Source organism: Drosophila suzukii, chromosome 2L (genome assembly GCF_043229965.1).
Source record: "Drosophila suzukii chromosome 2L, CBGP_Dsuzu_IsoJpt1.0, whole genome shotgun sequence".
In the NCBI taxonomy this organism is placed as follows: Eukaryota; Metazoa; Arthropoda; class Insecta; order Diptera; family Drosophilidae; genus Drosophila; species Drosophila suzukii.
The window spans coordinates 17,092,158-17,105,255 of NC_092080.1; the positions used below are offsets into that span (position 1 = coordinate 17,092,158).

General features: G+C 37.0%; 1 protein-coding gene across 4 annotated transcripts in view; it reads right to left on the reverse strand.

The window, feature by feature from the left end:
• Nucleotides 1–367: 367 nt before the first annotated feature.
• Pvf3 (PDGF- and VEGF-related factor 3) overlaps nucleotides 368–13,098 on the reverse strand; it is a 65,849-nt gene continuing 53,118 nt past the window's right edge. For all 4 annotated transcript variants that reach the window (XM_065865035.2, XM_017089769.4, XM_017089771.4 and 1 more), the window contains 4 exons: nucleotides 10,766–10,898; nucleotides 10,488–10,699; nucleotides 2,529–2,806; nucleotides 368–2,451 (listed from right to left, as the gene is read on the reverse strand). In XM_065865035.2, the coding sequence (XP_065721107.2) occupies nucleotides 2,337–2,451; nucleotides 2,529–2,806; nucleotides 10,488–10,699; nucleotides 10,766–10,898 (738 nt within the window). In that variant the 3' untranslated portion in view covers nucleotides 368–2,336. The remainder of the gene's footprint in view (nucleotides 2,452–2,528; nucleotides 2,807–10,487; nucleotides 10,700–10,765; nucleotides 10,899–13,098) is intronic.

The following is a 13,098-nucleotide window of genomic DNA, read 5'->3' on the forward strand; positions in this document are numbered from 1 at the left end:
CAAAATGGGTCCGCAGGTTGCAATCAGAAAGTTCATAGGGAGTTATCAGGAGGCTAGGTAAAAAGGGGTATATAAAAAAAGCTATTGACAGAGCTTTTTAAACCTGTTTTCTGTTTCTTTTTAATATTTCTTATTATTATATTATTACTTTTTTTTATTACTTTAAATGTGTTCAGAGAAATTGTAAATCATTTTAAAAAACAACATTTAAGAGTTATTTCCAGCAGCCTTTTAGTTGCAATTTGTATTTTCCCCACTTGACTTTCGCTAGCTGGAACTCATTAGACCGACTCCTTTAGCTCCTGCCTGGTAATTAACACCATCTCGTCCATGTCAAAGCCCCCTTCGATAGTGAAAATCATTAATATTTCATTGTTGGGATGTTTTTTGTTCACTTTCATATTTATTTGGATTTTTGCATAGTAATAATATGTTTCTTTTATTAGTATTGGTTTGTTTTTCAGCTTAACGCTTACATTTGTTTTTTTATACATTAAAATTTATGCTAAAAGTTGTAAATAAAATCATTTTGAAATGTAATCTTTCGTATATTCTGCTTGGTATCTTGTGGTAGCTTCTATTAACAATTACACAGATTTATTGAAATATTCACGTCACATTCAACGTCGCATTGAGATTGCGTTTTCTATATGCGTATGCTTACTTGAAAGTGGGGTGCGAATTTAAATAAATATAATAGTTTACCTTGAGCAAATAGATCGCCCGTAAATTATGGCCAACATGCAATAATATAGGGTAAACAGAAATGAGGCACAGGCCATTAAACGGCATTTGGTGTCTGGCTTAATGGTAAATAAATTCACAATAATTAAAGCCCCAAATTCCGCTTGAAATTAATAATTGAGCTCATCGATTGCCACCATGCGAATGTCATCAATATGCAAATGCGTTATGCAATCCAGGAATTATTTCTCTCCCGTTGAAAATGATTGTGTGCCATAATTCGTGCCAAGTGGATTCATTTTGGGTGCCCCTTAAATGTAGGTTTTATCTAAAATATATATACAGTGCTTGGTGTCGGAACTATGTATGAATGTAACTTAACTAAGGGTTGTGCACGAAGCAAATGAAAATGAAATTTAGTTTAAGATGGTTCTTCCTCAAGATGAACTTATGCGATATTGAAGATATCCTAGGTATATTTTAGTTGTCTCTATCAAATGCAGAAAAAAAGCAAGAGAGGTTGTGGGCTAGTTTACGTTCATATGGTTTATACATTTATCTCGCTATATTTTACTGGATTAATTCCTATATTTTGTGGTATCCGCTTTAAATGCCTTTCGTTTAGTGAGTTCAATGGCGGAATTTACTTTCGATTAAACATTCGTGGTCGTAGAAAAACAAAATTAAAATTTGACTAGAAATTAAATATGAAAATTTAATTTTGTTTTTGTTGCGATTTTTCAAGGATTGGCTTCGTTTGATTTGTGTTAAAACTTAGCTTAAGTAACATGAATAATATATTTCATCGTTCATAGGTAGTTAATATATTTCATTTGTAATTGTAAACATTTGTTTTCGTTTTCGTGTGTTTATTATAATTAAATAACATAACATTAGTCAATTAAAACTAAAAACGCAGTCAATTTATATATTTGGAATTTCATTTAGCATACGCATAAAATACACATAATTCATTCTGGTTTATTAGTGGATTTTGAATATTGAAACACTTATGAACAATGCTACAGTTCCATATTGAGTAAAACATGCGCAAAAAAGTCTTATTTCCTTTTGCTAAATATATAGAATTTTTTTAATGACGGTTTTTTGCTTGCAGTTATTCTAAATGGCTTATCGGATTGAGGACAAACTGTGTTGTGGTCTTAATACATCTAATACACAATCAGCTGATATACAAATACGTAAGTAGTATGTGTATCTGAGGATGGATCGATTTTTTTAAAAGTAAGAAATGAGTAATAAATTTTCAACGATTCGAGACTTTTCTTTTAAAATTTAGTTTTGATTTAAAAATGCAAGGACATTTTTCCTTGGTTTTGGTTATATAAGAGCAGACTTGTCTTTGTTGAACTTAACAGTTTTTGAATATTTTGTTGGGTAATTAGTAAAATTTAGCTCTCTAACAAATCGACCCATCCTAGTGTAGAAATAGATTTCCATTCGTTTTACTTTCGTATTGTTTTGTATAGGATATGCAACTAAATTCACGTCTCACTTTTTGCTTTTACTCTTGTCAGGAAAGGAAAATGTGTCTAGTTTCCCTTCTCGCCTGCTTTTGAGTTTGCCTCAGACTGAATAATACTTTTCCTGGCTTTTTCCTCAGCATGCTCTTCCCTGGGGAGATGCATCGCTTATGACATGGCATTATAGGCGGGTTGTTCGTGTTGTTTGGGACAGCGACCGTGTTTGTCCATGTAGGGGCCGAATTCACAGGTGGGCGGCTTGCAGCGACCTTGTTGTATGCACCTGTTTTTTTTTTTGGGGGATAGGAGAAAGTCAGGATTGGGATTTTCATGGGTTGGAGATTTTTGTGGGCCACTCACTTGCGATCATTCATGGCGAAGTGCTCGTTGCCCCGCTTCAACCAATCGCAGTCATAGTTTCCGGAACTGCAGTCGCATCGACATTGCCCGTCATCCTGCAGGATCTTCTCAAAGCTCTTCGGACAGGTGCAACTCAGTATGGTGGCCCGCACAACCGACTGCCCGTAGTTGGCCATAGCTGTGTCCTCGTTATATGTTGATCGCTCGATGCAATGGCACTCCGTGTGATTCACAAAGGTTCGCTTCTCGATGACACTCCGATGTTTGGTGCTTTTCACCTGCGGGAAATCGGAAAATGGATAAATCATTAATTAAATGCCACAAGCATATCATCATACACATTGCCCATCCCCATTCCCAACGGCTTTATTATGCCGTCCAACTATTTGCATACGGAGCTTGCATAATTGACCCCCGAACTCCATGATGTGCTGTCATATAACACATATATATCATCGTAACTGAACTGGCAGAAGGGAGTTGACAGTTTCCTAAGCTGACTGCTCATCAAACTTGTTGTCATTGTTGCCTTGGCTCGTTGTAAGTCGGTTATTGCTATAGCTCTTGTTATTCTAAAATGAGTTGTCAGTTGTCAGCCAGGGGCTTAGGTGATTGTAGAAATGTATTTTAAGGGCATTTTCATGTCAAGTATTTGCTTATGTTCGCGCTTTCCAATTATAAACTATACCAAAGTGTATATTATACGGTACTCTACGCTTTATCTCTTTAAAAACCAATTGTAAAACGCGAATTCTTCAGTAAAAGTGAAAATCTGCTTTACCATTTAAACAATTGAATTCTTGATAAGGAATGAAATTGTTTTTATCTTAAACCTTACTTAATTGTACTATATATTTTATTTTTAACTTATAGTTTTTATAAGAGTTATTATCTGAGTTACTGAGCATGTTTTTTTATGTTTAATGCTTATATTTAATTTAAATTCACTTTTTTCCGCTGAACCCCCTTTACAAATGGTGTAACGCCACTGGCTGAGAGCCATTAACAGACCACAAAACTTCTACAGCTGCTGAGGCTTGGGATTGGATTGGTCTCGTGTTGCCAGTTTGGTGGCCGGTCTGTAGTTTACATCTCACTCTGGTTCCCCTGATCCCCCCGAAACTGTGGGTCTTGTTGCATGACAAGTGCAAAATGATGAAATGCGTATGAATTGCATAAATTAAGTTGAATTCGTTTAATTAAAATAACAAGTTGGCCATTAATCAAGCCCTGGCCACTCATCCAGTGCAGAGATCTTAGTGCGTAAGAAGAAAAAGAGAAAAGCGAACAAATAACAGGGAAAATGTCTGAAATGTGCCAAAAACCTGTGTCAGAAATTGGGAGTCCTGTGAAGCAGTTCAATTTTGATTGGACGCATCAAGGCAGAAAATACTAACAGACCCAATAAGTTGACAAACACAAAAAAAAAGGGAAAATTCAACCGGTCGTTTTAGGTATTTATGAAATTGCTGCAAATTGAGTTTTTAGCACAGTTCGCTGCGTTTTGTGTTGTGTGGTTTTTTCGGTTTACGGCATGGTTTTTTCAAAATGCTTATGAAAATGTAACCTGAAACTTGCAACGAATTGAAAAAGTTTTTCCCCCAACCAACACCCAAAATTTTGTGTGCTGCTTTCGTATTCAGAGAGGCACGAAATTCCTTGAGAAATGGGCGTTTTTCCTCACAAAGAGCAACAATAATTGCCGGAAACGGAAGTGGCAAGTGCTGGTGTTGTTACTTTACTTTTGCCCAAACCACAATTGTGCAAAAAATTGCACTAAAGTGCTTCTGCTGTTTCTCTGGCTCAGTAAATATGCAAATCTCAGCCTAAGCACTCGAAAAAATAAACTAAAAAACAATATTTTCCTAAATTATCAGTCATTAACCTTCTAAAAATATATGTTGTTGTTGTTATTTAGACTTAATTGACATATCTTAACATAAAATGTCCTTATACTTTTTAAAAAATTATGAAGCAATATTGATTATAGTTTGCTGGATCTTACAAATATGTAAAATCGTTTGACAATTTTTATTCAAGTGCATTGCGATGTATAACAATATTGTTTATGAGTACCTTGAGGTGGGGTTGGTAGTTGGGTGGTTTACTTTCCAAGATGGCCTCCCCAATTGAGGTTGGGTCTTTATGCATGAAAATGCATTCATAAACCTCTTTTTCACTGCTCTCCATTTCCCTCGAGAGTGTGCGTGTGTGTCCGTTAGTGTCCATGTGTGTGACCCGAGCAATTAGTCAGTTATGGCCCGGTTTGCCAGGGATTTTCCGAGTTGTAGGGTGGGTGTGGGTGGTACAAAGGCAAACGATTAAACCAGCTCAGTGGCGTGTAAGCATAAAATGTTTTTCCTAAATTTTCAAGCTTTTTCTAGATGCTTCCTGAGCTGCTGTTTGGCCTCGATACAATGCAATAGGCTTAATTGAGACGAAAAGATGGTGAGGCAGAGTATTTCCTGGGACCTTGTGTTTGCCTACTTTTAGGGAGGAATTTAAAAGCAGTGTTTGTCTAAAAATTATTTTGAATATTCACCTGAGTTACTAATATTTTTGTGCAGCCAAATTGCTGAGTGCCTATCCAATTACTCTATGAACTGGAATTTTTGATTTAGCACAATTCAAGCTTCTTGAACCATGTGTTCTCAATACATTTTTAAGGACTTGTAAGTTTTCAAAATAAATGTTTAAAATCGCAGTGAAAATCGTTTTACCTTGCATTAAATTATTATCAAAACAAAGTCCATTCTATCTGAACTTTTGCATATGAAATATGAACTTTATGAAATTTCTAACGAATTTATGTACTTTGGCAAACCCATGGCATTTCCTGCATCAGCTTCACTTCTTCCCATAACGTTAGTTTTGCATAAATCCAAAGAATGCAGAACTTGCAACTGTCATCAACTTTGTCGATAAAGTTTTAGCAACTAAGGAAACAGCCAAGGGGAGTTAGATTGCGGATGCGGAGGGAGTTTAGTGGAACAAAGGATGTAGGGACAGTTGGGCAAAGAAGTATACCTTTTCTTAATATATGTATTATAAAAATCAAGTGAATTAAAAATAAGGTAAAAGAACCTTAACAAAATATGACACTTCGATTACTCTATCTAATAAAAATACAAAGCTGGTCACACTATAATAATGTTATTTAAATAGTTAGTGAAACTTTTTTTTTAAAAATAATGAATTTAATAACAAAGCAATTTCAGGAAACCTGAGCATAGGATACATCTTTTAAGAATTTGTTTTAGTTAAAGACCTAATGAAGTGGGTTTCTGAGAGAGGTATGGCTAGAACCATTTCTCATCCATGACGTTCACATCAGCGTGGTATTAGAGACGCTTTTCCTAAACTGCAGTGGGGGATACTGGCGCTTACCTCTTGCACCTGTTTCCACCTGTTTACGTGCTCACAATTTGCATTTCCCCACGAATCCCCTAAAAACACACGTGGATGTCTCGTAGTCTGGTTGGGGGATTTGAGCTTGGCAGAATTCCATTACGTAGTTCGAAAACTAGCAAAGGAAGTGTCACAAAAGGGGGGGATTTAACTCTTTTCCCTTTAAAACTTGCATACTTTTCGAAAGCCACCTCTTAACTCATCCCAAGCTTATTATGCAAACGCCTTGGGCTGACCACACTTTGTGGCAAATTAATTAAATCACCGAAGTTCAGTACGGTTTGGTATATAAATGTCTGTGCACAGAAAAAAAATAATGTACATTTTTTTAAAAATGTACGTATGTTTTTATTAGTTTTAATGAAATTAAAAAGTAAGTTTTTTTTCAAAGACGGGAACTCTAATAATACATTTAAAGCAGGAATAAATGACTTCAAAGAATTATTGCTTATCTTAGCGGTCATAAGATGTTATCGAATTTTAATACATCTTCGGTATCTACCGATTTTCAACCTTAAATTAGTGCAAAAATAATAATACTTATAAAAACCTATGTCATTGTTAAGACACTCCTATAGAATCTACTTCAATATTAATCTTAATTCCAGCATCATAATAATAATGCTTATCATTACTGTTTGTTGCAGACCTAGTCACATTTAGGGTACAACATTTTTTTGTGTGTAAACCTAGATGCTGGGTATTTAGATGAGGAGTTGGCCAGGGAGTTGGCCATTTGCCTGTCAGCCAATTGACTTTTACTTTGGCTTCGGCTTGCTAAACAAGCAAAAGTTTTGCCGGGTGTGTGTGTGTTTTTATTATTGCTGCTCGTGGGCGTTGGCTTTCACGTTTAGGAGGCCTTTGATTTCTGCCTTGGCTTTTCTAGCCCCCCGACTCTTCTGCCACCCCCTGTCTCTATACGCTCCTTTTTTACTTGGGTGAAAGTGGAGGGCATTGAACCCGAAAAAGAGAATTCAGGAGGCGAAGAAAGGAGAGAAGACCGCCTCATAAATCTCACAGCTCTTACAACATGTGCTGGAGTTGGTTATGGTGTGTGTTTTGGGGGCAGGGACACAGGGAGAGGCCATTGCCCTTTGCAGACTGCCACAATGCAGAATAACCCACTCCCCCGATCCTCGTTAGCATTCCCTTCCTGCCAGAAACCTTCCACCAAATGCAAAAATTTGCGCAACATAAATTATGTTTTGTTAAAATGTTTACGCTTTTTATCGTGCTGCCGTTGTTGGTTGCATCCTCAGCCTGGTTATCGCTCCTTAGCCCTCCTACACCCCCACCCACTTTAACCTTTTTCTACACAGAGAAAAAAGGGTTCACATGTTTTAAAAGGTTCCTTACTTTTTAAAAAATGGGTATTTTTGATATTAAGTAAGCTGAAATTCTAAATTTTATCCAAAGAAAATAGCGTAGGTATCACAACTACAATTATTATAGGTTTTTTTTTTATTACACAAAGGTCCAAGAAAAAAACTTAGTTATCACAACTACATGTATTATAAGTCTTCTTCTTTTAATATTTCACAAAGATCCCATTATTTATCCTTTATAAAATGTTGTTTTTAAGTATTTAAAAACAATCATATCTGTGAATGTTAAACTATCGTTTAAATAAATACAACAAAATTATTAAAAAAAAGGGTTCAATTGAAATAAATTGTGTCATATTTTTAGACATTGTCGGGATTTCTCTCAGTGCAGCTCCTCCTTTTCAGCTCTCCAGCTGTGTGTCGGCGTATGTTTGCCTGCCACTTGACACCTCTCAATGACAAACCGCTGAGTTGCTCCCTTCTGGCAGATTCTCCTCCAGCTTCCTTTTCCTCCGGACTGCCCTGTTCCTTCATCCTGTACAGCTTCTTCTTCTTCTTCTTTAGAGGCTGATATTTTTTTTTGCGTATGTGTGTTTTTAAGCTTTAGTACTACCAACAGCTTTGGACACATAGCTTCAGCCTCAGTTTCCTGCTTTTTCCTTGGGCAGAAATATTTTTTATACCTTTTTTGAATGATGGCCCGAGTCAGGGGGAAAGGGAAAAGTGTGCGAAAATAGGACGAAAATTGGGATAAGGGGAGGAAAAAGCCAACAACGATGGACACCAAGAGTTCCTTGGGGCCATACACTCTGCTGCCGGCTGATTCCACTGAGCTTGTCATGAAGTTTGCTCATGCCAAAAGGAACAAGTTTATTTTGGGGATTTCCCAGAAACTATTTGCATACTAAAACTGGCTTTAAGGCCGGCTTACTACGTCCACAATTTAGGCAAATGAATGTTCCAAAGACGGGTAAAAGGTGGTGGTATCCTTGGTTCTGGTGACCACCCAAATCATTTCCAATCAATTGCCCTTGCAATTCTTAAGTAGATTTCTTTAAAGATTTCGAGACAAACCCATTAAAAATGGAGTTAACTTTATTTCAAATATCCACATATTAAATATACCCAGTTTTATAACAAGCTCATTTATCTATTGAATATATGAAACCATATATCTTATACTACTCTATTGTCCAGGGTTATCTCAAGATATTTTCGGGCTAATCTTGTCCCTCGTAACTTTCCCATAAATTTTAAATGCCTCCTCCGTTCCGCTTATCTATCAAGTGTATCTCATGGGTTTTTTGCTCGAGTGGCGAAAATGTTAAATTGCCGTACAATAATTTGTGTGGTTTTGCTTCCAAGTTTTATTGGATAATTAAGAGGGGCGAGTTAACTTGACTCCTGCGACGCCCTTTTTCTATATGATGTGGGTCCATGTGTGGGCGTGTTTGCCATGTTCTCAAGAATTTTGCGGTTCTGTCTGCCCCAGACTTTGGGACCTCTTCTGTCTTAGAGTGTGTGTGAGCATAAATCTAGCAAGTGGAAACTTTTTGCGGCAAGCGCAGCATAAATATTTGAAAATTAAAAGCCATCCTAGGAGCTCGGAGTTACTGCCTCGAAGGCCCCTAATAAAAAAGTTGCAGCTGCAAAAACGACACTGTGGGAGTGAAATTTATGAAAGTTGTGTAAGAAAAGAAAATAAGAAGGAGGAAAATCAGCACCCTACAAAGTCACTTATAATGGAAAACTAAGCACATAGTGGCGGAACTTACAGGACCGGCAAAAATAAATTACTTTTAGAACATTCTAAAACCCTCTAACAGCATTGGAATTTTCTTTAAAATGTTAGATGTCTTAGGAGTTGTTTTATTTTGTTTTGATCCTACTGATAAACAATTTTTTCTTTGCATTTTATTAATCATGTTTAATGGATTACTTAAAATTGTACAATAATTTCGTTACCTGGGCCAAAAACAATCTTTAAATAATGCTACAAGCTTTACTCATTTATATTAAATGAATCCACAACTCGTTTCCTCGAATTGGATACCATCCATCACGGCGCCAGCAATCCAATCTGTAGCATATTAAAATTAAGCAAAATGCGTTTCCTGCCCCAGAGCAAAGAACAAATGCTTAATTACATTCTCGATTTCAACATGTATTGAAAGCTCGTTACGTAACAAAAAGACAGCCAGAACAATGACGGCAGCGGCAATGGCAGCAACAACGAGCAGCAATAATCATATCATGAGGCATAAATCACCAAACAAATTGAATTATCATTGCGTCATTAAAAAGTCATTTCAGCCGAAAGCCCACGGTGGTAAAGAAGTACTACAACAGCACACAAAAAATAAAATGAAAATAAAGGTGAAACGATATAATTATGTTGCAATATGGCGCCCTCAAGCATGACCTACGCCCACAACAACACAAATAAAAACAACAACAACGTCAATTACCGTCGAAGGTAGGATCGCAAGTGAAAGAGACGGAAACATTCGAAATGAAAGAGACAGAGCATCGGTACTTAAAAGTCACAAAACGCGAGCAAAGCGCACACGCTCGCTTTCAAAAACCTTAAGCCCAAAACACAATGAATGCGTTCATGTCAGAATGAAAATCGCTTTTCATTCGTTATTTTGTTGTTGCTTTTGCTGCACCCAAGCGCAACATTTGAATGAGAATTATTTTCAGACAGGCAAGGGCGTGCCCCATTAAAGGGAGTCAATAAAAAGAATCATACAATAAGTACCTGGTACTTAAAAATGTAAAGTGAAAAAATACAGGAAAATATATGCAGCAGTAGGTAGTGACATAATATGATGATAATAGTACCTAATATCCTTCTGATACACTTCTACAATATGAGAAAATTGATGAATATTGAAAAATCACACTAATTTTTGTAAGGAAATAAAAAATTAAGAGGTTATAATATTTAAATCTATACTATGTAATTAATTTTTAAATTTACAGAAATATTTGTTTCTAGTTTTGCTAAACTATTTAAAAAATTGTATTTGAATTAAAATGTATCAGCTATTAAGAAAGTCTTTAGATACGACTCTAGGCTTAGCTTAAGATTTAGATGTCAAAACTTAAAATATCATATTTTTCAACTTTCTTCTTTAAATAAGTCAAAATGGAAACATTTTTTCCAATGTTTTATAGTCTTTATAAGCCCAAAAATAATTACAAATTTTTCAGTTGTACTCACGAAGAAATGCAGCTCAACGTTGTGGGTGCTCTTGGCGGCACAGATTTGGCTTCTGCTCGGACAACACCCACTGTCCTCGCTGCAGCGATGCAGAATGGTACAGTGGGGCGTGTAGATCTTCGAGGGGTCCTGCTGGACCAGCTGGCATCGTTTCTGGGGAATCCGGCAGGTGGCCTCCTTCAGCACCTGGTTCATGTGGGCGTGGGCAAGGGCTGAATGGGGGAAAGTAGCCCAGTTAGTTAGCTTTCGAAGTTTTTTATCCCCTGGGATTATCTCACCTCTCTCACTTTTCAGCTTTTGGGCGTGCAGGCGTCTCGCTTTCATCGCCGCTTCGGGGGTCCCCAACTGGACCTCCTTCTTCTGGGCCACCCCTCCAGCTATATAGTTGCGTGCATAAATGTTCTCCACATCCTGGAAAGGAAAATAGGGTTGGGCTCGGCTTTAGTTATGCTAATTGATGGTTTTGTTTTATGTTCATTTTCATTTTCATGCCCATTCCCCGTTTTGTCTAGCGCTCCCCCCATATCATCACTCACATTACGCATACGCCACCGGTGCCGCAGCCATAAAAGTCGCTCACATTAATAAAGCCCCCATTTGTGCCGTGTGATGACAATTTGTCACCATTTTTATTGTCCATAGAAGGCAGAAAGTTGTGGAAGGGGAGGCAAACACAGATTGAGGTAACATGCCAGTGTAACGTTAACGAGAAGTTGGTACCGTAAACAAAATGTTGGGCCAGCTGAAGTTCATAAACTAAGAATTCATGTGCACGCAGACGGCACAGAAAGCTACAGTAATATGTACAATAGCAACAGGAGTAACAAAAACATTAAATGGATTGCAGGATGACTGTTAAATACCCTTGCTTAGATCAGTATTTATATTTAAATATTTATTTATATTTTTTTAAAATATATTTTTTTACTTTTAAGCATAATTTTCACTTTAAAACAACAATAATTTCTTCTGTTAACTTGAATTTTATATATAAGATATTCTAATTTTAAGACTTCTTTGGAAAAGATAAACTTTTAGACAACTACTTATCTATACTCAAAACTTTTTAACTGATTTATGTGTTGGACAGGACGAAATATGATCTTTAAAAATTGTTCGCACTTAGAGCTCTTTCTCTCAAGACAAAATTGAAATTATACAGTTTCTAAGAACTCTAAATAGGCAACATCCTTTTTTGATGAAAAATACATAGATGTTTATTATTATTTCGAATTTTGGATTAATTATGTTTTTTTTGAAAGGATTTAGTCTTATGGTTCTATGTTTTCAGTACTTGATCTTCACAAACGGCGTTACCGAATCGCTCTACCTTGACCCATAGAGGCAGAACAATGGGCACATGAAACAAATTGGCATTCAAGGCAATAAATACGACTGCGAGAACAATAGAGAAGAAATTGTCGGACATGGACATATAGCGATGCTCAGGGAAAAAAGGAAGTCAACCTGGTCGGAAGGCAGCACAGGAACCAGAACCAGAACCAGAACCAAAAAACCAGGCCCAGTCAACCACGAATTGGAAGCGAGACGGAATGAAGTAAAAATGTTGACCAATGCGCACAATTGGCAATTTGTGAAGTTAAGCGAAATTAATGAGCTGGCTGCGGCCATAGCTCTTGCACATACAAAGAAATATATGTATTAAAGTGCAAAGATATATAGGCGGTGTTGGTAGGAGCGAAAAATCGTAAATTGTCCAAATGTGGGTGGGCCAAATGGCTAAATAAAAGACCAACGTTCTGGGGTTTGAGGGTCTGTTCATTAGTCACACATTGAGCATATATATATATGTATTATATGTTTGTATGGTACAAGGTGCTCAAGAGCAATTGGCATAAATCTTCGTCTTTGGCATTTGTGCGTTGTATTGTATTGTCCCAGTCCCAGGTCCATTCTCATTTTCATTTGGGGGCTTAGCATTTCTGGTCCATTTGCTTTTGGCCGAAAACAATGGCTCTTTGATGTTGGTCAATGATTTTTAGCGGTTTAACCTTGAGGCTTATGAATGGGTCCCCATTGTTGTTCTCCGATGGCTCAAGGATGGCGAGATGGGCTTCAGGAGGGGCGGTGAAAAGCCTGTCAAGAATGTGGCGCTAATGCCTAATATTATGGCCACTTGACCTTTGCTTAACGACCAGGTGGATTCAAACTCGCATTTGCCCAATGGGCAGCATTAAACGATAATGCAACTTGATTGAAGTGTTTCTGGTGAATTCCTCCGAAAAGGAAGTTTCTGCTTAAAGGAATTACGGATATTACATACCGGAAAATCTTTAATGTTTGCCCTTTTCACATTTATATACATGCCGTTTTTAAATAATAATAATATTAAAAAATATATATAATATATAAGCATCCGTATAAAATATACACACTTAAGAAAACCTCTTTCCAAATGCTTTAGCATGGGGCACCAAACACCCTGGTAGAGTCCGATTTTATATCTCATTTGACAAATTGCACTTGCAAAAATGATTTCGCTTGACCCGCATACTTTCGTTTTCCCCTTCTTCCAAGCCGGGTGCATTGCAATTAAATTTGTGTTTTTCCAGCTCCCTTTTCCACAGATTTTCCCGTTTTTCCGCCCAAC